Genomic DNA, 25,387 nt, shown 5'->3' on the forward strand with positions numbered 1-25,387 from the left:
TATGCCATACAGGTTAGGCGAAATTGGTACAAAGAATTTAACTGAGTTCCAAGTCAAAAAGGGCCATAATTCAGCCAAAATAGTTGACAGAGTTGTGTACTTTTGCCTACATATGGAAATCATGACGATAAACGAGTGTTCAAAGTTTCAAAGCTGCATAGAACTAATTTCGAAGTCCTAAAGGGGGCCATAATTCAGCCAAAGTAGTTGATAGAGTTATGTACTCTTGCCTACGGGTAGAAATCATGATAATACACTCGTCTGGCAACCGAATGATGACCCTAGATGGCAGTTTCTGTGCTTGAATCAGTGTGCCCATATGATTTGGTAAGATTAAAGGTACCTTGATATGAGGCAGGAGACACCAAATGGCCCCAGAAACTGCCAGCAATATATCAAGAGTCAATCATCTGCAAAAAGGCTGTTTATTATTTCTTTTTAAGTTAAGCAAAACACGTAGGAGAAGTAGGCGGTTTTCTTCAAAAAGTAGAGGCATTTAAAAAACTAGGAAAATGTAGGAAAAAGTAGGAACGACGAAAGCCTTAATCACGACCACTTCATGTTTATTGTTAGTTGTATATTCAGACAAGAAAAAATGTGATGCTTAATGCTCGTGTTTCTATTCACAGTAAAACAATATACATGTATGGGACAAAAGGTCTCAGGAGTTTTTCATGTTTTAATCAAAGATTTAACGCTTTATTATTGTACTTTTGTGAAAACAATAGAGGATTCAAGAAAAAGTAAATTTCACGAAAGGGCCGGTACGGTAGTACTATCGTCCTCTTGCAGCCAACGAAAAAATCCTTACCAGGTACAGGTATGTCAAAATACACCTAAAAATTGAACGTACTATCCATGTTGTACCAACGAAAAGTGCTCTCGGTTTTTCCCTACGGCCAATAATAACAAAGTTTCAAAATAAGCTATTTATAGTAACATAAAATAGAAGTAAAAGTTATTGTAAGTGAACAAAAAGGGATTTGCCAAATAAAAACAAGAGCACTGCAATGCAGAGCAATACACACAAAGCAGTCATATATGACCTTTGACCCCTAAGTGTGACTTTAACCTTGAAGCGAGACATCCAAAACATGCGCTCTGCACGTCGTCTTGGTGTGGTGAACATTTGTGTAAACTTTCTTTGAAATCCTTCAAGGGGTTCAAGAGTTATAGAGCGGACAAGAAATTGCTAACGGACGGACGGACGGACACCTGGGGTATAACATAATACGTCCCTTCGGGCGTATAATAATCAGAGTTACGGGGGTTGTTTCTCGTGCTGTAGACTTTGATAGAGGATAACTAGTGAATAACTATTTTAAGTTTCAAGTCAATAGCTTTGATAGTAACAGAGGTTTGACTTTATCAAACACTTTAACCAGCGGCAACGGTGACGCCGGGGAGAGTGCAATAGCTATATTTTTCTTCAAAAATGCGAGCTAAAAAAGAAAATGAAATGCTGATACCTAATCTAAAATGCGTTGAAGATAAAAAGCTTACAGCACAATTACAAAAATATATATCCCTTAAAAAGGAAATATCCAGGACAATCAAATGCGACCTTAGTAAGATCATAAGAAACCGGATTAGCAGCAACCTCTTGTAAAATACAAAGTATCATACATGTTAAAATACTAAGCTGTATAGATATTATTTACATAGATAAAACACTCTTCTATTTAAAATGTTATAACAGGTTTTGCCACTTAATCTAAATTACCTGGAACCACTGAGAAATAATTTCAACTTATCTGTATCTGAAAATGTTAAAAAAAAATCTGGTTCGACTTCTGTTGCATTTTGGGTTAAATGCAAACTACATTTTGACAGTACATACTTTTTAACACTGTTCAACTGATTATTTCCACACAAAAAACCTTAACAGTAAATTGTACAAACGGAGTATGAAAGTGCATGATATTGCTTTTGCAAGAGTTAATGCTCATATGATTTGTATTACACCAAATCTGACCATATATTTAGTATTGTCTGTAAGTCATCGGCTTTCTCTGTTAGCAAAATAATAGCATCTGCATATAAAAGAATGCAGACTTTCTCAACAGCAAAAGAAATTCCTGTATCAAAACGTTTAAGGTATAAGGTTATTGATGTATTACAAGATACAGCCACGTCTAAGGCTAACATTTACTTCGAACCAGTCATTACAAAAAGTATTTATTTTACACAAGAAGTAACAGATGAATAAAGGGATTTAAAAGCTTTCAAAAATTTACCACATAATTATACCAAAATCATACAGCCTATTCCATAACTTGTCTCTGTTAATAAAATCAAACGCTTTTTAAATTATTAAAATCAATAAAAACTGTGAAGGTTGGTAGTTAGTTTTTCTTTCTAGTATCTATGATGCTTGTAAGTAATGAAATTTTGTCAATGTTACTGCGATTCTTCAGGAAACCACCCTGTTAATCTTCTAGCTTACCAATACTTTCTACCCAAGAACTTAACCTATCCTTTAAAATACTGCAGTAGAGTTACTAAACAACTGAGTGTAATACTATATAATGCTGTACGGAAGATGATCCAATGGGTCTAATCCAGAGGACTTGGGTACTGGATTAATTATACACTTACCTCATGCAGAGGGGACAGTACGATTTTTCAAAACAAATGTTAAAGAAAGTGTGCAGAAATGATATTGCACAATCATTAAAACTTCAGCATGTATAGAATCTGCCCCTACTGCTTTACCTCGTTTTGCATTATCAACAGTGGTATTTTTTTCATTTTCTATTACAGAGATAAAATCATTGAAAGGTAAATCGTCTCCATTAACAGATTTAGTGCGTAAATTAGTCACATGATTCGAGTTTTGATGCTTAAAAAGCACTAAAATAAACATCCCATTTTTCTAACACGACTAGTACAACCTTTGGGAATTTACCATTATTCAAAATCACTTCCAATGGTATTTTAATTTTCTTATGTTGATTGTCTCCATATTTTCTGCAGTGCACATATCGGACCATAACTTAGAAAGATTATCGGACCACCAAGATTTACCAGGTTTATGCTTTCTTATTTGATCTACCAACCTGTAGAGTTTTAAATGTTATACTATTGTACAAATTGTGCTTAATAACATCACACCACTCACTATAAACATTACCAATATCACTTTGAGTACGCAGACTCTGTTCTAGTTTATCAATAACAAGATTTATCTGTGAAAGACAGACATGTTCACCCATAACGTTACTAGGCACCTCAGTCACATCAAACCTTTTAAAAAGTACATTGCAGGTTTGATTCAGATTGACAATAAGTACCAGAAAACACCACATTCAATGAAAGAAACGAGTGATCTGGTATGCTAGTGGGTGCTAGCCTGTTCAAGTTGTTGATCAATTCCGTAGCAAGAGTAACAGCAAAATCCTGAGGTACAATACAATAACCTACCACAGATTACCCTTTAATTGAGACAGATGTAAAATCATTTCTTATTGAATTTTTACCATTTAAAAACACTTATTTCTATTTATCAGGAAATCAATAAGTAATTTCAGTGAAGTCTACCCCATCACGTTCTGAAATATCATCTGTTCCACAAATAAAATCATCTACATTCCCACTATTTAACTCTCCACATACGAAGACAAAACCATCATTTTGAAATCTATAAACATCAGTTAGGAGCTGATCAAAAACAAGAGTTAACTTCAAAATATCTAGACGAGTTTTCTGAGGGCAAAGAGCATGCACATGTTAATATAATACATCGTTCAAACTTGTGTTCCATTTTCAACCTTCAAAACATTTTTCTAAATCAGTTATATTAAAAATATAAAAAGTTCAGTTTGATTCTACCTGACCCTGAACGGACATATTTATTCATATTATCTCGGGCGATAATCGTCACATCTACAAGACGTGACTCTGACATATCTTAAATGTTACAATTTTGATTGAAATCACATAAAACGTGTAGGTTAAATTGTCTAAGTCACAGCTAGGTTTCCATCCACTAACGTTCCAAAACCCAACTTTAAACTAATCGATCTCCTCTATGCACAGAACAGGTAATCCAAACTGTAAATAAAATCTGAAAAGTAGATCCCTCGGGAGCACCGAAAACAAAGCAAACAGTGAAAATGTAAACCTTATTTTCTAAAGTATGATAGAGCAACGGTCATTTAAACAACAGACCACACACACGCAAGGATGTGTTGATTACGTTAGTGGAAGTTCATTAAATGAGTCATCACATGTCGTCTTTTCAAGGATTTCATATTGTAAGTAATAGCTCCTTTTAACGCAGTTAAACAAAATAGTAAAACAACACATGTCTATGAAATTATTGTTTCTAATCATTTTTGGCGAACATCAATCGAGTTGTTCATAAAAAGAAGTCATGAGACCGATGCCGAGAGACAATCGACGCTGGTCCATCTTTCAATATAATACTAAAACGTAACCTAACCTTTGTTCGAATGAGCGTATAAAACTGTAAGTACCCAACCATGTATCATATTTTGCTTTTCAGGGTCCATCATAGACATTCTGTAGGCATCGAGAGTTCTACTCCGCCGGAGCACTCTCTCAATTTTTCAATACCTTTTCTCAGAAGGAATGATAAGCATAAAGAATCATCTAAGCCTTCTAATTTAAAATCACCATGGCTGAGCATTGATACGGCTTCTATCTTGATGTCGTCGTTTTCTAAGTCTGTCATGCAGTTTATGGAACCGCTGTCCCCCTTCCTCGCGTAAAACCCATTTTCACTGCCAGGAGGAGTGTCGATGACTACAATATAATCTTTGGCATCAGGCGCATCAAACACACTGTAGTCCACCGAGCAAACGACGCCACTGGTCAACTGGGTTGTGGCACCATACTTGTAAACAGATAGCCCAACAAGATCGTCGGGGGTTTCATTGGTAAGTGTTGGCCTTCTTTCAATACCGTCATCATCTTTTAAAAATGGGATACATTTGTGGCGCACATCATCGATAACTTTCACAGCTGCAAAATCAATATATGTGTGTTGACTTCTTCCAAAACGGATAGTCATTTCCGGTTTACTTTTAGCAAACAGGTGCCTTTCTAATGAGCCATTGGTTATAAACACGTTATGCTCATTTTCGTTTCCTTGAACAACATGTGCGCATGTAAGCCCATATATTTGGTTGTCATTGCTATTGGCAAAGCCCCCTAACGTCCCTTTCCGAAGTCTTCCATTATTCGGTGAAGGACTTTCGATGTTGCTTCCATTTTCACACTGCCAACCTACCAACTCAGCTGGCTTATTTACTACTTCCCTCAGTCGATATGGTCGATGCATTTTAGATTGTTCTAGAAGTTCTGTAATATCATTTTGAACTTCGTTCAGACTTCTCTGCTTCTTATCGATATGGATCTCTAACCCACCGTAGAGCGTACCGACCCCAAAAACACCATCAATCCTGAAGAATGGAAAACAAGCTTGAACGCAGTCGAGAGAAATTATTATTTTTATTTTATTAATTCATAGATGTGCAGCATCCTGCATGTATTGGGAAGTACTCCTGACTACTAACAAGTATACTGTTATTTAAAACGTACACTTTATGTAAAAATTCATGTCCTTTTTATGTTAATGTTCATTTCCAGACCTGATCTAGATTTCATCAAGACAAACATACTGAATAGCTTTCTCTAGATCGAGAAAACAGTGTTTCATCTACATTCTTAACAATGTTTTGAAATCTAGTGTTCTGTTTTTTATTTCTCATCACCTAATTGATTGCTGACCTATATCCTACGAAGACAAACATTCTGGCAAGGTGACACGATGATTACCAAGTGTAAAACTCGCTCATATATAATGAATTAGACAACTACTCCTACAACGTTTAAGAATGATCAGGTAGAAAATGTTGCCTCTAGAATGGCAATAAGGTTTGTCTATAATCTGACATAGGACTTTTCCCCTCAGATTATCTACATGTAGTTTCCTATTGACCAATATTTTATAGCCAAATAAAGGTAAAAGAGGATAAATAATTTGTTTTCGTGTTATGTGACCTGGTGACTTAAGTTTTATATCCCCAATTATCAAGTTTCTAAATAATAGGTTCTATTTACCAGTTTTCACATATACTTAGTTCAAAATGTAGCATCAACAGTGTTAACAATGATGGATGCATGTACGTGTGTGTTAGCCTTAAATCATATGTGGTTATCACAAATTCATTTACTAATGTCATATTAATGATATATTTGTTCATTTAGATTTATTTTGTGATCATAATCATAAATTAGTATTAGATATTGTTAAATGCATTTAAAGATAAGATATCTATAAGTCGATTATTTGATATCTTAACATCCAATTAATTTTGTGATGTCCTTATACTGAATATATGATATCTTTATTCATATTTACATGAAATATTGACAAAGTAAAGTTTATTTCTGGGTATCTTTAAGTCGAATTAAAGATATCAATGAACAAGCAAGATTCGTATGATAATACTATTTTATTTTGTATAAACCACTGGCTTCTATTTATGTAATTTCGGATAACATTAAATCAAAGATATTTTAAGATACCCTATTTAGATTTATTGATATCATAAAATGAGATTTCAGTTATTATAAAATGAATTTAGGATATCAACAGATAGAATCATGGATATCAAAGAATAATCGTATTTAGAGATATCCAATATTCTACTTTGTGATGCTTAATGATAACTTTAAATGAAGGGATGAACAGCCGAATCACGTTTACCGTTATCATAAGTAATTATTTTACAGCGGGTTGTGCAACATAGTTTACGGGATTCGGAATGACGAATGATATCTGACCCTTTCTGTTTCAAATAGCATGAACCCTCACCTTATATAAGTTTCATCTTATGACATTTGTAAAATATACTAAAAATGAAATTAAAATAAACATACTTTAATAGTTTCTGCCGCAAAGTCTCCGATATTGTTGCCTTTTTCTCTCCTCTCTTTATGTTTTCCGGCTCAACTATTGATTGTCGAATATATCCGTCGATCTCAAACATCATCTTTTTCATTACAGTTGCACTGCGCTGGACAGAGCTTAGACTTTCTTCGAAGAGAAGAACTGATTTCCTAATATCGTCCCGTAAAGGATATACGATAAACATAAAGTTCCTGCCAGGAAACTTGTACCACTTGTTTTTCTCTTCCGTCGCTTTAACCATATCTCGACAATGCTGTTCTAGTTTACTAAGATGGTAGCGCGTGTTTTTTGAAATGCTCTTTCTAAGCTCATCTTCAAGGTTCATCTCCTGGGCGAGTCGGTTGCAAGCATCTTGTGATATGTTATATTTCGAAGACAACGGGTCTAGAATCGCGCATCTGATAACGCGTGTGAGGTTGTCCAGAAGAATTTCAATAAATAGATCGCTTTTATTGTTCTCCAGCATGTCTACAAATCCTAATCCGTTTTTCAAAAATCCTTGTACTGCACATAAATACTGTTCTGTTTCTAATACATCGAAAGTTTCTGTCTTATTACGACTTTTTTCTCTAACAAAATTCTGCAAGTGGGCATCGGTCTTTATCAAACCAAGAACGATTTTTGTTTCTACCATTACAGATATCTTGCTGCTGAGCGATTTGCCACCAAGTCCTAATATGATTCTTTCCGAGGATAGTCTGACATCATAGCATTTTCTGATGTTAGACAGGATATCATTGCGGAACTGTTCGGCTTCATTTACCAGTTTCGTTGCACTTGTTTCACATACAATGAACATGTTATTCACTAAACTAGGGTTCATTTTCTTCATGTTAGACATGAAATGATCAACCGTCTCCATTGCGTTCTGAAAATAAAATTGGTATTAAACTGTCAGAAAGCCATACACAAGAGGATAGTTTGCTTTCCTTGGACTTCTTTTCCGAAAAGAACCTACGAATAATCTATTTATTCACTATTTCATATTTACTTTTACAATATTTAGACGGTTAACAAATAAATTGGACTTTAACATACTAAGGAAATGTTATTGGTATTCGATATGCGACAATACCAGCAGTCAAATCACTGTAAAAAAGCTATCTGCAGTAAGTGAGTCTGAATGGTCTTATTTGCAAAGCTGAAAAACTCGATGAATTTTTTGTACTTGAAAAGTATTATTTGCATTCCCCATTAATGTTTACTGATAAAAGCATTCCTAGTTTTGAGACAAAATGTATGTCAATAAGTTATTAATAGACAATTGTTTTCTAGAATTTCCAATCAACAGGGTGTTTACACTATTTGAAAGTCTGTATCATTCTGGATTTTATCATCATAGTCTTTTTATTTTTGGTGATTCATGTAACAATCCATGATGCCTTAAAAAAGAAGCTGTCTAAGCACAGCGCTGAATCTAAAGTAGATCTTGTTGAAAACGTTTCCTGTATTTCATAATAACATATAACTTTTATACTTTACCAGTTTGGACATATAACATTTGATGGAGATACACTATTATTGTAGATTAAAAATTTAAGAGAGTATTTAAATTCTCTTGACATAAATTCAGTTTCGACTTTGCGTGAAAAAAATGGAATTATTTTTGATTGGATTAAAATTGTACTGTGACAAGACTTGGACTATTGTTGTATATTATAATTGGATTTTACGGCTAGTTAATATTTCCAAGGTATCTGAATTGTTACTTTTCATGGTAATCTTTGTTATTGTTAATAGTTACTGGGTTTATTTTTTTTCTGTTACCTTTAGTGTTTTAAGTAAGCTATTGTTATCCTTAGACGTAACAATATTATTGCTATGTAAGTAAAACGTTTCAGCATATATTCATCGGCTCTTTCGTTTGCAATCACATATAGTCATTCAAATTTGGGCGGAGGAAAATAGAAAACTGGAATTTTAGCGTATGAATGGGTACCGACATGTTTTTACTGCCTCTTTCTATTTGTTTTTTTATGAGGGCTGGCCTAATGATTCTTGCTTACCTAGCAGGGAAAGACCAGTTTAACCTAGGGAAAGGGTAAGCTACCCGTGCGCATATTGTTATCATATTTTGACGTCGTAGTGTGTCAGCGATTTTAGATTTATAATATCTTTCATGATAAACGTTTGTGTAATTCTGTGTTTGTTTTGTGCTGCCCAATTTCAAATTAGCAACTTATATGTTTATTATTATATGTTGAACGCATACGAGTGGTTAAAGCGTTTTTTTAAAATGTTGACGCACTGACTTCAAAAATGATCTTTCATTAGAACTGAAGTTTGTTCATATCATGAACATTAGAATATGAGGGCTTTTTGTTTCTAAAACTATCTTAAAAATACCAAATCAGGACAGAATACAAAAGATAATCGAGACGGGAACCGAACCCGGGCCAACGCCTCAATCAATTTTTTTCTTGCTGTCGTTACCAATACACCACGGAGAAATATCTATTTAAACAATCATTCAGTACTGATATTGATAATTAGTCTAAGACCTATTTACCTCGGGTACAGTTACAAACGCTTTCAATTTTCAATGTAAAATTTATTAAAAATAACTAATTCTCATGTGTTTCCATAACATAATAGTCTGTCAGTGATTAAGTTAAGAAATGTAGAATTACTTGCCGGACACCTAAACATTTTCTCTTTTCTTGTTGTTGTACGATCTGGAGGCCAGTGCCTTTAAGGACGTTCGATTTGCCTTAGCCTTCCCTCTTATAAAATGTCAAACTTGATATAAATTGTAAGTACCTTCTGTGTATACAGACAAATTCTTCAATGCTCATTGAGCTAGATGTTCTTCCGATAAAGGCGTCTGAATGAAGTATTAACTAGTTTGCAATCAGAAGCACCATACCGTTGTCCTTCCTTTTGTTGTTGGTAAAGCTGATACGTCAGACCTTATAGAATACGCTACCAAAAATAAAACATTACCTCAACTCCTTCTCTGTCTGTATTGTGTATCTTTGCATAACATATAACTATGGTTATTCCAGGAAAGTTAGCTCCCGTTTCTGACAATGTTACGTCATTTGCCTTTCGCTGTAGTGGATCTGCAGTAATGATAAAATCATTCAACCCCATGTTGTCCTTACCAATGACAACCACCTGCAGTGACTTCTCAAGATCACTGCATAAATCCTCAAGCTGATCTATCAGGTCCAGATTTCTAAAGAGCTTAGAATATGGCCCCTTATCTGGAATAAAAGATATATTTAGTTGCACACATTTAAAGAAAATAAAACAACATAATGCTTGCAATTTATATAGTATGTTAGTCTTAATATATCAGAAATGACAAATAAGCCTAAATGCATTGACTTAAAAAAGTAACATAGCTTCCTGTCATGAATACATTATATTAACTGTATGCATAGTGAATGTTCGGATTAAAAAGAAATTTTAAGATCTAAAGTACGACTTTCTACTTGACTCACCAGCATGTCTCGTGTGACAGACCTGCCTGGTGTAGATTATTATTCAAGTGCTTGGAAATACTAATAAGAACAATTGCTATAACGTAACAAAGGAGACGAGGAGTTAAATGTATGATAGACGTTGCTGGGTCCTGAATTAATGTTTTTTTCTTTTATTCTTTAAAAAGCAACCATTTAGTTTATTTTGCAAAGTTAACTTTAAAATAAATCCGTACTTTTGCTGTCACTGGACCGGTATGATAAAATGTCAATATTAATTTCAAATCGGCTCTGTCTAACGTTTAATAGACGTTTGCCCTCTTTTGTTAGACTATCAATAGGAAAATGAATACTGCATTTCAAGCTATGATAAGGTCTGAAAGTTTTTTATAAACACCCCCGAGTTATTCCTTTTCAAAAGCCCTACTTCTACTTACGAGCACTCCAGTGAGTGTATAAGGCGACTGAATAGACGTTATTAACATTATTCAAAACAATGGGTCACACAAATCAAAGTACTGAAAGTACAGAAAGGCTGGCTACCACAAAACACTGGATGAAATCTGTGCGGGAAAGATGTTTGAAAATCTTAGATATTATGGGTTTTCCATATCAAACTAAGGCGAGCATAGGATATTGTTGTGATGAACCATCTTGATTAACTTGTGAAGGTAGTGTAAGGATATTACAGACTATTGATGTTGAAAAAACAAACATTTTGTTTACTTCATTGGGGATAACATAATTAGTGAGACAAACGGCACATAATTCTCACTTGTGAATCTGAAACCACAAAAATTAATATCTTACAAAAAGTCAGGTTCCGAGAACGTAATTCAATCAAACCATATAGGATAATGAACGAAATGCATAATTTATTCGAGACACGTAGTTTATCAAATGTAAACCATGGTTTACGGTCGATATATTAGGATTAAAAAATCGACTATTAATTTCGGTTGTGAACCTGCGTTTACGAACGTGAGCCTAGGCCTATGATCTTGAACCATAGTTTACAGACGTGACATGTATGGAAATCGTCCAATAATTACATGAACCCAGGTTCACAGTCGAAACGAAAAACTAGGATTAACGATGGATAAACTAGGTTTTTCAAACTTAAAAGCATGTAAACCTATTCTCTCGAGCGAAAACAAAGGATAACGTCGTAAACCATAGTTCACGCTCGTAAAATAGGTCCACGTTTGTAAACCCAAGTTAAAGTTCCATCGGGAATCCTTGTTTATCGAACGTAAACATGGGTTTAAACGCGTAAACTATGGTTTACGCCCGCTATCCTATGTTTTCGCTCGAAAATATATGTTAGTATTCGATAATCCTAGTTTTTCGACCAAGAATTTAATTATTAGATAATTGGATTGCCGCAAACCATTGTTTACGGGCGTGAACCTAAGTTTACGACCATGAACTTAGGTTTACGAGCGTGAACCATAATTTACGAATGTGAATCTAGGTTTACGTTCAGTAAAATTGGTTTCTCGAACAAAACTATGATTTTTGGTCGTAATCCTATGTTCACGAGCGTGAACCTATGTTTACGATCGTAAACCCATTTTCACGGTCGTAAACTTAAGTTCTCGATCGTTAACATATGTTCACGTTCGTAAACTATGGTGTACACTCGTGAACCCTGGATTACGCCCGTAAACATAGGTTCACACTCGTGAACTTAGATTAACGACCGAAATTCATAGTTCAATTGAAAAAAAAAACTAGTTTAAACCCGGGTTCAATTTTGGGCTCGAACCCCGCTACAAACTGGACTGTTAATGATTATGGTCTAGTCCTGTTCCTCTCCTAATACGATGATTAGGAAAATTGACGGACCCGTAATAGTGTACCTCCTTTTTTTGAAGAGTATTCCATTCCTACCATAAGACTACTTTAACTAATTTTTCAGGAAGGCGTAGGTTCAAGCCCCACTAGGACAAAACTTTGTTCATTATATTTTTTTTAAGTAAGATAACTTGTTTTTTTCTCAATACTTATTATCATTGATTTGTCATAAAAAAGCGGAAATTTTTCATTTGATTAGCCATTTCTTGCTGTTTAAAATGAATTTAACCTGAAGGGTGAATGTTTAGCGTCTTTGATAATACTTTGTTACATTTTGTATAAGTTCTTGATTTTGCATTTATTCCTTAGTTTACAAAGTTTGGAAGAATTTTAGGTTAGTTTTACTTCTTTTTGAATGCAAAGAGCAAGGCTATAATTCTTAAGAGTTGGAGCTTAATTTCTGTCCGATATAATTCTCTTATTCGAGGCTCCCAAGAAAAATTGTTATCGACAATTTTATTATGTGCTTTATACTGATGATTTTTACGCAACACTTTGAGGTTTCATTTAGAAACATATGAGGTAAAATGACTTCTCTGCGACCGTTTTGCGCAATGGCTATCACTTTGAAATTTGTCTCTGCTTCAGCTGGAGGAAAAAACATACAATATTAACAAATGAAAAAAATCAAACAACAACGACACGGTAAAAGTCGTTTAAAGATGCAACACAGTGCGAAACAATGTTAACACTTCAGGACTGTATCAATTAATGCATTTGTTAAATATTACCATTAGGGTCCACTATCTTAATATAACCTGAATACGTGTGTTTAAACAAAAATCGCTTACATCTACGCCCCACCCTTTAAACAAAATTGTGAAAAAGGACTTTTTACAATATATCTTTCAGCATTCGTCAGACTGTTTCTAAAACGAATTTAGTATAGAAATAGCCATATATATATATATAGCATGTACGCTCTTTACGTATACAACTTGTAGAAAGTGGTCATTTGTTTCTTCTCACGTTACTGTGGCAATTCCACGCAGCGATTACGTCCCGTGGTACCTGTAGCAAATGATCTGATGATAGATTCTTATAACTTTAGCCCTAAATACAAGACCTGACATAACTCATATCACTATAAGTTCATTTTAATTGATATTTCATATTTCTTATTGTACCCCCCGACAACAAAGTTGTAAGGGGGGTATACTGGTTTCAGGTTGTCCGTCCATCCGTCCGTCTGTCTGTCCGTCTGTCCGTAGACACAGTCTTGTGCGCACCATCTCTCCTCATCCCCTTGACACAATTTAATGAAACTTCACACAAGTGATCAGTAACAACACTAGTTGTGCATGGGGCATGTTAGGTTCTTTCAGGAAAAACAATTGCAGAGTTACGGGACTTTGTTTTTTGTTAATATACTATATACATAGACACAATATTGTGCACACCATCTCTCCTCATACCCTTGACACAGTTTAATGAAACTTCACACAAGTGATCAGTAACAACAGTAGTTGTGCATGGGCATGTTAGGTTCTTTCAGAAAAATAATTTGCAGAGTTACGGGACTTTGTTTTTTGTAACTATACTATATGCATAGACACAATCTTGTGCGCACCATCTCTCCTCATCCCCTTGACACAATTATATGAAACTTCACACAAGTGATCAGTAACAACAGTAGTTGTGCATGGGGCATGTTAGGTTCTTTCAACATCAAAAATTGCAGAGTTATGGGACTTTGTTTCTTGTTAACATACTATGTACATACAGCCTGCATATGCAATCTTGTGCGCGCCTAATCTTCCGAACCCTTGCACACAATTTAATGAAACTTCACACAAGTGATCAGTACCAACCCTAGTTGTGCATGGTGCATGTTACGTTCTTTTAGATAAATATTCTGCATAGTTATGGGACTTTGTTTTTTGTTACTATACTGTATACATACAGTCTATATACATACAGTCTATATAATTATGCAGTCTTGTGTGCGTCAAATTGCAATGTACTGTGTAAGTACATGCGGGGGGTACATTCATCACCTTTAGTGATAGCTCTAGTTTTCCATGTTAAGTCAGGTCGTCGAATAATGCGCAGTATAACTCATATCGACAATTGTTTCTCGGAAACAGCTTTTGTTTAATTAGCTATTCATAGACCGGGGTCATAATCTATAACGAAACGGTCAACAGTGTTCAGTTACGAAAAAGTTCCATTTATACAGACATTTTATTCATAGGGGCGAATTAATTTATCATCATTATGTAATATTTTCTAATATTATCTTTCAAGTATATACCGTTAGAAAAATAAAACATTATTATAACATGTTAAAGCAAATAGATTTATTGGAACAGGTAAGTTTAACAATCTTTATACAACTCTGTGGCAAAACCGATAAACGTGGCGAACTATTTGAATTGCGCATGAAATTATATTTTGTGTGGTCAGTCTCAGCACCTTTGAACATTGTTTGAACTTTGTGGAATCTCGATTTATGGTTATAATAGTCTGAAAAAACTACAGTGGTGTGTTAAAGACACGGACTTATTTTTTCAAGTAAATTATCTCGACGATCGATATAACACGGTGTACGGTTGAGATTAGATGTCGTGCATTCAAAATCAAATGTTACGCACCTAAAATAAGATGTCGTGCGATCGAGATCACATGTGGTGCACTCGAGATAAGATGTCGTGCGCTCGGTATAAAATGATAAGCAATCGAGATAACATATCGAGTAGTTAAGATTTGATGTGGTATGATCGAAATAAGAAGTTGTACGCTCGAGATAATGTATCGTTCGTTGGAGATAATGCTACAAGAATGGTGCTAAATCGATCATCTAGATTTTAATGCTAAATGAGCTATACATAGATATACTGTAAAAAGGGTGCCAACTATAGTGGTCATGTTATTAAAAATTCTCATATGCTTGTCTCTGTTAAAACACACCTAGGGTAAAATGACGCCACGTTAATGTGCGGTGACGTCAATGTTTTTGTTGCGACCAAGAGAGAGCGCTACTATATTTTATCTACTGTTTTTGATTAAGGGCATATTAGAATCGAAAAATTTATAGCAAAACCGTGTTTTAATACTATTTATACACTTGGGCGGTAATACGTCATACAAATAATTTCACTTGGGCTGCGCCCTCGTGAAATTATTGCGTCCGACGTATAACCGCCCATCGTGCATAAATAGTGTTAAAGCACTATTTTGCTTTAAATTATTTCTTAAATCAAATGCAGTTATCAATTTCAGAACAATGATCCGTGAAGAATCGTGAGAGCCATCTTTTTCTATGTCCCTCTACCAACTTGTTAATGGCATGTTTATATATTACAAATCATGGTTGTCCTGGTCGTGGCTTATTTCCTCTTATTGTATTGTCAAAACAATGTATGGATAATGATTCTTCTTACTATTAGAACCTTTTTAATTAATAGACTGGTCATGGTCACACTTATTGATTTGTCATTGACAAAAGATATAACCGCAAGTGACTATGACTTGCCTCAACATGTGAGCTGTGAATGCCAATCCACCATTAGCCTCTTATTATAAACAAAAGGGACACGGTGGCCCTATATCGCTCACCTGAGATTTGTTGCTTCTAAATCTAGGTGAGTAAGTGATGGTAAAAATTATTCAAGATAACCATTGAAATGTGTTAAAATATTATACAGGTGGTCTAAATTGCTTTGCTGTAGCTTCGAAAACAAGACAGAAGGTCGGTATGTCCGATGAGTATTGTATGAAATCTGTATCAAACATTAAAAATGTGGTCCAAATTGTTTTTGCTGTAACTTCAAAAAATAGAAAATATGCCAGTAGTTCATGATTAAAACGGTTCAAAACGAGTTTTGAAATCTGTATCAAACATAATACTTATGGTCTAAACTTCTTTGTCACTGCTTCAAAAACAGATAAGTCTATGTAAAACAAGGGACCAATAGAGCGCGGCCTATATTAACCCGAGGGTCATGATTTGGACAGCCTTGGTAGAGAACCACTAGAATATGCCACATAAAAGATATCTAAGCTCTGGGCCTTATGGTTTCAAAAGGATTTTTAAAGGATTTTCCCTATATAAGCTAATGTAAAAACTCTTGAACCCGTGGCGCAGTCAGTTTTGACCCCAGGGCCACAATTTGAACAAACTTGATAGTTGACCACTAGACAATGCTAGTGTTTATCATATCTCAGTCGCACAACATCTCATCTTGATCGCACGGCATCTGTTCTCGGGTGTACGACATGTTATTTCGAGAACACAATATTATAACTCGACCGTGCGAGATCTTATTTTGAACGCACGATATTATGTTGAGCGCTCCAGATGATTTAAGCAGAAAAAAACAAGTGTGTTTCTTAAAAATACCAGCGTACTAACCATACATTTGTAAAATCTTCTTGCAAAACTGTTAAACCCTGTGATACCGATAAGTTAAAATATATTTTAGTTTGGAAAATATCTCGAAATGTGACCTTCGGAATAATATACAAACACTGTGAATATTCCAATCTCAGATTGCAGATCTATTCATATACTTTCATCGTTGAGACGATGACTGAACTACTTGTTACCTAAGTTTGTTTGTTTGTTTATTTTTGGTTTACAGCATTTCAGTTATGTAACGACGGGAAGTTAACCTAACCAACAGTTCCTGTATTCTGTACCAGTACAAAACTGTTCTCCGCAAGTAACTGCCACCTTCCCCACATGAATCAGAGGTGGCGGATAAATGATTTCAGACACAATGTCTTTTATCAAATCGAACTCACGACCCCGCGATCCGTAGATCTGCGCTCTCCGTGTTTGTTACCTAAGAAGTTTAATTCCTAAGAATATAGATATTGGCAACTGGGATTTGCGTCTTGATAACATTTGTAAACACGTTATTGTGACCTTAACACACAGCAAACTCTCCATATTATATCATTAATCATTGCCACCTATCTTGATTTGCTAACATCCAAGGAAGTAAATACAATCTCTTAAGTAATTCTTTAGAAGTCTAGAACGCAACACAGTTGACTTATGACAGGCTTAAGCTCAACTCTGTTACAAAGGTGTATCCAATTGACAACATGATTCAAATGAATCGTTTGCCCTCGGGCTGCCATATGTCGATCTTTAAAAGTTAACCTTCTAGAACTGAAAATCTAAACATACTTGTTATGTTGCCAAATCTTTTGAAGAGATCTCTGAAGCGTTTCTGGAAATAATGCACACGGGGATAAACTTCCCACGTGCTCAGAACGTGAGAAAACTCTGAAACGCGCAGACTCATCTGAAAAACAAATCAAAATGACAGAATTTGAGGAAGTATTAAAAATCATGATAAAAACAGGCAAAGTTATTTTAATGATATAATTACCAACGGTCGGACGCCACCGGAATAATGTATAATGTTTAAATTTAATATTTTCAAGAAATGTAAAAGCGAGTGCAAGATACTTTACATTCATTTTCTGTACAGTACGTGCTAATTTGTTCTAAATTGCATCCGGTGTTTAAGTTGATATTTCTCGTTCCCATGACATGGCGATGCGATTTCTTTATTTCTTGTTTCCAGAATACCGTCCAACAAACCTAACTACAAACGGCGTGCATTGTTACGTATTTCTGTTTTGCACACGCACAAACAACAATTTTGAAGTGATCTATCCCACCTGTCACCTCTGTGCTTCCGTACTTAGTCGTTTGTAAAATATCGACCTGACTAAAAAGCTACTGTGATTTATGACAATTGAATTCAAGTTGTTATTTGTTTTAAAGAAATAGTTTATGTTCAGGTATATATCATACCATGACCCGGTATTGATTTAACCGATCATTTTACTATAGTTTGATTCAATTTATAGACTCGAAATCAGCACGATTTACATTGCTTTATTTAGGTAAGAACCACTGTCGTACTGAATAACGGTCTGTTCGATTATGAAAAGTACAAAAATATCGCTGACCTCAAAACCGAACTTCTGACGTGTACATATATGTATAGAAAGAGAGTTTTTGTATATATTTTACAAAAGCAGGCGCGTAGCTAGGGCATTCTTCATAGTACGCAGAGGTAATGCGTAGGGGTCTTGGTATCCTCCCCATGATTTTTTTTCATCTGAGAACCGCAAATGGTGCATTTTGGCGTGTATTTGAAGCTAAACATTGCACAAAAACCTTATTCGTTCTTAATCTTTTATATAAAATGTATTATTTTACTAGGTATGCGTGTAATATTGCACGTGCAATTCGTGGTGCATTGATCCATGTTATATGTGTGCAGTATTCAAAACAGATGGTTGGTGGTGACACACTTTCAAAGCATCATTATGATTGGATAACAAGATATGTGTGTATAAGTTTATATTCAAAAGTTGTTAAAAGGAATTTTGCCATAACTCCAAACTAAATACAAGTCAACAAAGACATGCTAAGTTTCATGATATTGTTACAAATGTACCAAAAAAGAAACTGATGCCTTGCATAGGGAAAATATTTCGGCGGATGTCATCGACGTCTGCATTATGTCAACTTCGTTAAAATGTATTATTATCTTTTCTTCAACTAAAACAGTATACTGCAAGATGTTTCTTACTCCTTTTAAATTATTTTGCAGTTCGCCATCGTGATCTTGCGCTTAGCGCTTCATGCATCTCTTTCTGTGGCGAGCTGTAAAGCGCGAGATAGCGATGGTGAAGCCATCGTGATTTCGCGCTGTGAACACTTTGCGTATTGTGAAGTGTGAAGCGCGAAATCACGATGGTGAAGCTAAACATCACGGTGGTGAAGCGAAAAAAAAAAAAAAAAAAAAACAACAACAAAAGAACTCCATTTCGTGCTTTGTCATTTTGATCTCGCGCTTCGGGTATCGCCTTCCCATGACAGAGAAGCGTGAAAGACGAAGCGCGAGATCACAACGGCGAAGTGCGAAACTATGAAAATTTCAGGCTTTAACATTAGCATTGGGCAGATTTCGTACCAACAATATTGAATCATAAAACAAATATTTAAACGTAGCGGGATTGTTGATATAGTATTATCTAAACGACATCTAAAACCAAGTATTACACTGAAATCTTGTTTTTATGATTTTTAAAAATGTTGTTTAAGGTCTTTCGAAATATTATACATATAATTTAGTGACGTAATACGCATTGAAAATATTAAATCACCAATTATATAGAAAGAACATATTTATCTCACTGTGAATTGGTTGTCAAATACTGAAATATCGTATGACTTGTACTAGTGCGATCAATTCGTAACAGAAAATGCCAAAATACTTCAGAAAATGGGAAAAGCACCAAAATTGGCACGGCTATTTATTAAAGCATTAAAAACATTTTTTTCATGGGACCCATTTGATATCTGTCAAGATGGCCGATATGGCGGCCATTTTCCAAAATGGCCGCCAAAACTCAATATTTACCTTAGAAGATTCTAATGAAAGGTCATTATATTTACATTCACCCCCAAAATGCACTAAATATAAATGTATATAATAAAATAAATCCTAAATTTGCATCAAATGCAAAAATAACAATTCAAATGATGTTAGTTTCTTTCTGTTTCCATGGTAACGGCAAAAATCTAACCTTTAAAACTTAGTTTAATATTATCATTGTGTAGTTTTCATATATTAAAGAATATTTTGTTTTAATATGTGTAATTTATATCATTTCACTTGAATTCCCTCCACAGCAGCATATTGAAACATTGTTGTTATTCCCTTACCAGTATTTAGCCAGATGGGGCTTATGGGTTGCCCCTGTATGCATGTCAATTAGTCAGCCATGCAGAGTGGGATACTGCAATAACTTTGAAACTATAGCAGAATTTTTCATGATACATGGTACATGAATAGATGGCAATGCAGAGAATGCCAATGTCATTTAAATTTGATCCTATGGCAACAAATGTTGTTGCTATGGCAAATAGTGCACGAATATGACACAAAGTGTCATCCTGTATTTCCTCAAAACAAGGAGAGATTGTTTCTTGAGAAATTTTACATAGACAGAGGGACAAATTGAGAACATGCTTGTTATCTTATTTTCTCCTCTTGTACATCATTTTGTCCGTCTGTATGTCTGTCCATCATTTGCAAATGGCGGATTCTTCAATAACTTCAAAATTGCAAATTCTAAATATTTCTTTATGAAACCTTGTTTATAGACTGTAAGTAATATGGAGAATGTGAAGGTCAATTAACTTAGTTGCTATATAAAATTGTAGTTTCTTTGACACCAAGTACGACAACTACCCCTTTCAGTTGGGACTTCGAAATGCAAGAATAGATTATAGTGACGGACTAGTAGGATCAAATGAAACAATGTTCCTTATTATGCACCCGCAGTCACAATGTCTGCGTAATAAATTGCTAACTGTGTAACAGAGAAGAGTAAGGCTGAAAATATAAAAGTTGCTTTCATTGACAACACTTAGTAACTACTCTGTGAAATATATTACTCTGAACAGTGAGCTGAAATCTGAAATAAGGTACATGTCAGATACTCGTGTCAGTACACACAAGCACGAGATTGTCGACAACTTTAGTTAACTTGCATAAGGCAGTGCAGAGCATTTCAGCACGTTTGACAAATTACGTCTTCCTCGACAGACTTTATCGAGGTTGCAAATGCACTTGAGGAGCTATTGGTACGAGACTCGGGTACTTGAGACAAAACTATTGGAAAGGTTCCAATATATCAAAGATCTCTCTGGTCAGCCTTATTTATCTTGACTAGGAATTTTAGGAAAGTGATAGAACACCCGACACCCATATGTGCCCGACCTAATGGGCAACCTTTTTTAGTATGTTCAAGAGGTGTAGCAGATGATGCAGGAATGCACATTATAGCCCTAATCTATATGTGAACAGATGGTTGATCAAGCTACTTGACATGTTTTGCTGTAAAGAAGAGTATCGAAAGCCTCCATTTATACCCCAGAAATATAATACGAACAGTTTGCTTGTAGGAAGATGTAGAAAATGCATTTAAAAGCTTGATTCACCGGTAAGCGCGAGCTGTACTGGTTAGTTTTGTTTGACAAGACAGTGTTATTCTTACATTGGACTGCTTAACTGGAAGTACAAATGGTAAATAGATATTTGTCGTCTTAAAACTAGTAATTTAAATTGGTATCAAAATTGTGTTTCGAATGTACCTGTGCTCATTAGAAAAATCCTCAAGTACTCACATTTAATTTAATTTTAATTTCAGTAAATGTACAGAAATAGATATTAGAGCACATTTTTCTTGTAGAAATGATAGATTCTGCTCTTAATTTATACCCACTTTACACTCAGCCACGTTCCCACTACGTTGTAAAAACTAGCAGGACACAGTAAGAACTTGTACAATGTAGAAGAAATACAGTAGACTCCGATAAGAACATGATAATTAATAATTATGGTCTCCATGAGTGTAGAGAACGCGGTCGAATTTTGGACATCTTCAAAACAAATGTAGTGAGAACGCGGTCTAATCAGGAAGCAGGAAGGACGTAGTAATGATTAACTAAAACCTAGTAGGACATAGTACAAGCGTGGTCCTGACGGGAAAGGTTGTATGGCGTGCTCACTGCGCTGTCATTGGGTTATCATTGCGTTCTTGCTACGTCAATGCAGTTCTTACTACAACTTATTTACGCTTGTGTGCTATGACCATGCTACGTGCATGCCACATTGTAGTATACCGCATAAGGTTATTAATACGTTATTTCGGTTCTTAACACATCTGTGTTACGTTTGCAGCAGGTTCTCGCCATGATTGGTTCAGATTCTGAAAATTAAGTATGAATACTGGATCCAATTCCCAATCACTTCGTTTTCAGTCAGCAATGGGTATCGAACATCATCAGGAATTGCCACATAATCATGGACTCAGCAGCACTGGCAGCTTGTAGTGGACTTTTGGACCTCCGTATATCCTTCACACTGCTTTTGCTTATTCCACCGCAGTCTCTCTGTAAGACTGCTCTTTTTTTCTTCATTGGGGCGTTGGGGTGAGGTGTGTGTGTGTGGGGGGGGGGGGGGGGGGGGGGGGGGGGGGGGGTCGTCTTTTATTGTAATGTATGGTTGTTGAGTGTAGATGCGGACACAATTATGTCAATATAGCTTGCAGAAGGAATGGAAAAAAGAGGCGCATGGCGTAGTATTTATAAGTAGCCGACGAATACAGTGAAAAGGTGATAAGCATATGGTTAAAGCATGGTAAGCGAGAGGTGCAATCTGACTGATTGTACTAAGAATGTAGTAAGAACACACTGGACGTGAAGAAGCGCGTGGTAAGAAAATTAGTGTGAACGTGTTAGACGCCGTGAGAACCTGGCAAGGATGTTAAAAGCGCGCAGTATGAACTTAAGAACTGCACATTTTTCGAGTTTGATCCCCGTCCCCACCACATCAAAATTTTCAGGAAGCAGTATGATCTTCATGGTCTTTGCCTGAGAGTGATCAGGGCATTAGTGACTGTACATTATGCTTATGACATTAAACTATAAAACCATTGTTATGGCACAATGTGCTACAATTTGACAAAAACAGAATATTACAGGGACATGCAAATGTAAATTTGATTACGCTGATTAACCGGCAATGACTTTTTCCCAAAGAAATCATGATGATCTGACAGGCCGGGGATGTTCACATGGTCTATCACACTAACATAATTAATGAATTATATAGTTTTATTAAGTGTCATTAGTTCTCTTAGTGTAAATAAATTGAAATGAATACAGCAACACTTACAAATTCTGAGTCACGAAAACTAATGACAAAGTGAAACACATGTCATTTATTACAGACTAAAACTTCGTTTGCTCAAACTCTGATAATCCGAACACCATTCTTCAATTAATCTATCGTCAGGTCCCAAACAAATTCCTTTATAATATATTTTTCGATCACTCATACTACCGATAATTCGAATAAATTTAGTCGGTCCTGATGGGTTCCACTTACCGAAGTTCTAATGTATTTATAATTAATAAATTTACAATTGTTGTAAAGTTCTGCACAGGACTGTTGCCATTTTAAACATTCTTGATATGCCAGTTACCATTATATACTTAATTTTGATTCATATAAATGCATTATGACTTTTCTTCTGCTTAATAGCACATTTTATCCAAGGGAGACAACTTTTTTCATTTTTGTTGGATGAGCGGTATTTTTGTTAATATAATATGTTTGGATTTATTCAGGCAGGTGGTTTTAGCTTATAATACTGATGACTGTAAGTGTCAATAGAAATTTTATATATAATATTATGTATTTTCGAAAATATATACATATATGGCGGCCATCTTGGATTTTTCGGCCATATTGGATTTTTCGGAGTGGGTCTCATGCTCATTTTTAGTATTTTGCCCTAAAGTAGTTATGTACCAAGTTTCATGCTTTTCCCATTTTCTGAAGTATTTTTACACCATTTTACTGTACTATACCGGTGTCAATAGCGTAAGATTTAACTAGGTGTAATGAATGAATTTCTATTGAATTTTATTTTCTGTGGAATAATAGTTGATAATTTCATACACTTAAGTACAATTATAACATATATCTATGATATCAAAGGCTTCAAGCGTGAAGCTATTATATCTTATTTTTTTTATTTATGTACCGTTACAATAGTTTCGCTCTCAGCCTAAGATAAAGTAAATATTATGCGAGACAAATTACGTCTGCAGTGTTATACAAAAGGTCATATTCAAAAGCCTTGAAAATGTATTGTTTTCCGATTTCTTAACCAACATTTTATTAATTGTTAACACTGTATTATAATTTTGTTATAGAAATATCCTCCTAGACAGCGTATGATTGCAATATTTCACATGGTCAGGATTATTACAAAATAAGCAATCAGATAGTAGGATTATGAGATAAACTGCAAAACTGTACCTAAATTGTTATAAAACTACAAAGACAATTGGTAAATTTCAATGCACGTTAAACTCTAGTTGCACTATTTAAAATCATGTTATAATGAATATGTACAGCAATTGTTTCAAAATAATAAGTTCTTTCTCTAACATTTTTGTGACTTGATACCATAGAAATCTCATAAAAAGTCTAGAAAATCCTTGAACATTCCAAGAAAACATGAAACCTAGTTAAAAATAACTAAGCTATCTCCTAAAATAGAATGTTATCTCATAAGTTATAGCATTTATAGATTTATTGCGTTACATATTGACATGCGCACTAGCCCAAGCTGACCCCAGTATCCTACAGAAATTGAAATACTCTAAGGGAAAGAATGAAATCTTTATAAAATTACAACAGTATCCGAGTCAAGACACATTCGAGTTTGTGTATTCATTTTATGTTTTTGTTGTATTTGTTTTGTGAAAAGGTGGCTTTGTATTATTAATAACATAATAACTGTTTACAGTAACAAATAAGAAAATATATAGTAATGTTTTCTTCCCGTAAACATCTACAAATTAATAAAAAATGAACTTACCTTAATTTTCTTCACATACCAAACTTAGAAACACGGTGAAAAACCATGTACTATTTTTATTGCAGTATATGGTAAAAATAGATTTAAGGTTTATAAATAGCTGATAAGACTACTTTATATTTTACATAACCCGATGCAGATTACCCGTATTTTAAAAGTTAACAAATACATTTTGCTCAGTTGACATACAGATGATGTTTGTTAAACGAGGGGTGTTCAAATATGAATACAACTAGGCCACTTTTCAGAAGTGCTTAACAACGATGCCAAAATAATTATCTCAGTCCTTCAAAATACTTACCGCCACGTGATTTACAAAGTTTTAATCTTTTAATCCAATTTTTAAAGGCGTTTTCATAATCTTTTCGAGGTTTACTGTTCAGACACTGGAAAATAGCCGAACCGAGATTTTTGCGCGTTTGATATATCTTTCCAGCAAGGTTTTTTTGTTGTTTTTTTTTTTAGCCTCGGAAAAAAAGAAAAAGTCACAAGGGGCAAGATCTGGCGAATAAGGAGAGTGAGGAAGCTCGACAACCTTTTCTTGTTTCAGATATTCGCATACAATCGCCGCTTTGTGTGACGAAGAATTGTCATGCAACAACCTGACACCACGGAGATCAGTTGCTGGTCGATGGTTTGCGAAATATTTCTTTAATTTATGAAGGACCTTGCCTTTGTAAAACTTGGCATTAACAGATATACCCTTTCGTACGGAAATTTGAATAGATGG

At 34.9% G+C, this 25,387-nt stretch overlaps 1 protein-coding gene across 1 annotated transcript; it reads right to left on the bottom strand.

Annotated features, from left to right (window-relative positions):
• Nucleotides 1-546: 546 nt before the first annotated feature.
• LOC128557583 (uncharacterized) lies at nt 547-24,752 on the bottom strand. Its single transcript, XM_053545092.1, has 5 exons — nt 24,658-24,752; nt 17,360-17,477; nt 9,884-10,146; nt 6,910-7,808; nt 547-5,426 (listed from the first exon to the last, which is right to left on the bottom strand). The coding sequence occupies exons 2-5, from the start codon at nt 17,475-17,477 to the stop codon at nt 4,514-4,516; spliced, it is 2,193 nt and encodes a 730-aa protein (XP_053401067.1). The 5' UTR covers nt 24,658-24,752; the 3' UTR covers nt 547-4,513.
• Between the last annotated feature and the right edge of the window lie 635 nt (nt 24,753-25,387).

Source organism: Mercenaria mercenaria, chromosome 6 (genome assembly GCF_021730395.1).
Source record: "Mercenaria mercenaria strain notata chromosome 6, MADL_Memer_1, whole genome shotgun sequence".
In the NCBI taxonomy this organism is placed as follows: domain Eukaryota; kingdom Metazoa; phylum Mollusca; class Bivalvia; order Venerida; family Veneridae; genus Mercenaria; species Mercenaria mercenaria.

Bases quoted from the DNA above. Each gene is read 5' to 3' on its own strand.
- LOC128557583 (XM_053545092.1), bottom strand. From the start codon at position 17,477: ATGAGTCTGCGCGTTTCAGAGTTTTCTCACGTTCTGAGCACGTGGGAA. The intron at 10,147-17,359 runs GTATGTTTAGAT...CTTTTATTCCAG, and splicing joins AAGATTTGGCAACATAACAA to ATAAGGGGCCATATTCTAAG. The intron at 7,809-9,883 runs GTAATGTTTTAT...TTTTATTTTCAG, and splicing joins CAGACAGAGAAGGAGTTGAG to AACGCAATGGAGACGGTTGA.